The 1624-nt window shown below is 41.6% G+C and overlaps 1 protein-coding gene across 1 annotated transcript; it reads right to left on the reverse strand.

The window, feature by feature from the left end:
- Positions 1 to 1048: 1048 nt before the first annotated feature.
- Positions 1049 to 1622, reverse strand: LOC104999767 (protein phosphatase inhibitor 2-like; the record flags this gene model as incomplete). The annotated part of the gene is made up of 1 exon (XM_010855357.1): positions 1049 to 1622. A coding segment is annotated over one exon (391 nt), but the record flags the coding sequence as incomplete, so codon positions are not given.
- Positions 1623 to 1624: the final 2 nt, after the last annotated feature.

Raw genomic sequence — 1624 nt, forward strand, 5'->3', positions numbered from 1 at the left:
TCCTGACTACTACACTTCTGCTATGCAGTCTATTTTCTCCACATCTTAGAAGACTGAGGGGGCCATGATGTTTGAAACAGAAGTGACACTGTGGAAACAAATGAGAGAATATTTGAGAGAAGGAAGGGTTTCTAATGTTTTTACCATCTATGATACTCCATAAAAACTGTGCTGTGTATGCCCCAGAAAAGTGAAAGTGAATTTTATCTTAATTTGCTTTCAATGTTTACAATAAAACGACTAAACATTTTCTTATAAAAAATAGTCCTTTTTCCATGAATTATCAGGTTAAAATTGTTCCAATGTCCACTGCCTGTGTGCACTATATGGGCAGATTTGATATCAGTTATCCTTGAAAGTCTAATGTTATCTCAGTGGTCCCTTCTCCAGACCTGTCTTACTCTCTCCACCCTTTGTTTCCTCAGTCCTCTTGGGGCATGAGGGAACAAAGGGTGGAGAGGGCAAGACTTCCTGGGGATGAGGAAATAAAGAGTGGAGAGGAGAGGGCAAGACAGGTCTGGAGAAGGGACCACTGAGATAACATTAGACTTTCAAGGATAATTGATATCAAATCTGCCCATATAGTGCACACAGGCAGTGGACATTGGAACAATTTTAACCTGATAATTCATGGGAAAAGGACTTTTTTAAATAAGAAAACATTTAGTCATTTTCTTGTAAACACTGAAAGCAAATTAAGATAAAATTTAAAGCTAAAATGCAACAATAACTGTTATAATATATTCCCTCTCAATTAAACAGGCTGATCACCCTGAAGACAAGTGTTTTGCAGCCTGAATATTCATCAGACTACATAACCCACTATACCAATAGCATTTTCCCTTTGTCACAAAACGGTTTCTATTAAAGCTAGTATGGCTAGAAGTGAATATAAATTAGTCCCCCCCACCCTTTTTAAACCTTTAACACATCAAAGGCTGTATACTATGTACATGTAAGGTAAGGAACAATTTACTCAAAGTAATGGGGTTTTAGACGAATATCAGAATCGGTCTTTATGGCAAAGAACCAGAGTACCAAGCGGAGATTTTTTCCAGTTAAGCTATTATTTGCTATGTTTACCATTGAATTATCACAGTGCAATGTAACTGGTAAGTAATTCAGTACTTGCACGAGCTGCACAGAACAAGAAGCTGAAGATTACAGGAACAAGTTGTGGATCCAACAATTGCAGCGTGGATCGAGCATTGTCTACTCGATCAAACCCGATCTACTTGTCGTCTTCGTCATCATCACCGTGGTAGCAGCAGGTCTGTGTCTGCAGGCCTTCGTCGCTGGTGGCGCCTTGCTCTGCTTCTTCCTGGGTGGTAGTCTTGTCGTGGCTGATGACATGCGAACTTTCTTCGTTATTATCATCCTCGTAGTCATGCAGTAGATCTCTGGAAATCAGTTGTCGGGCGAGTTTGATGTTCTTTCCTTCGCTGTAGTGAAGTTTCCTTTTCATTTCAAACTGCCGACGTTTCTCTTGCCTGTCAAGGTAGACTTTGCTGCTGTGCGCTCCATCCAGTTCGGGGTCCCGCACTGAATGGCTGGAATCGGAGGTGTGGGTGGCGGCCCATCTCTTGGGTAAGCTGTCGAGGGGCGTGGCTTTACCCTCTGCCCT

The sequence above is a fragment of the Bison bison genome, unplaced genomic scaffold, assembly GCF_000754665.1.
Source record: "Bison bison bison isolate TAMUID 2011002044 unplaced genomic scaffold, Bison_UMD1.0 scf7180017853753, whole genome shotgun sequence".
In the NCBI taxonomy this organism is placed as follows: Eukaryota; Metazoa; Chordata; class Mammalia; order Artiodactyla; family Bovidae; genus Bison; species Bison bison.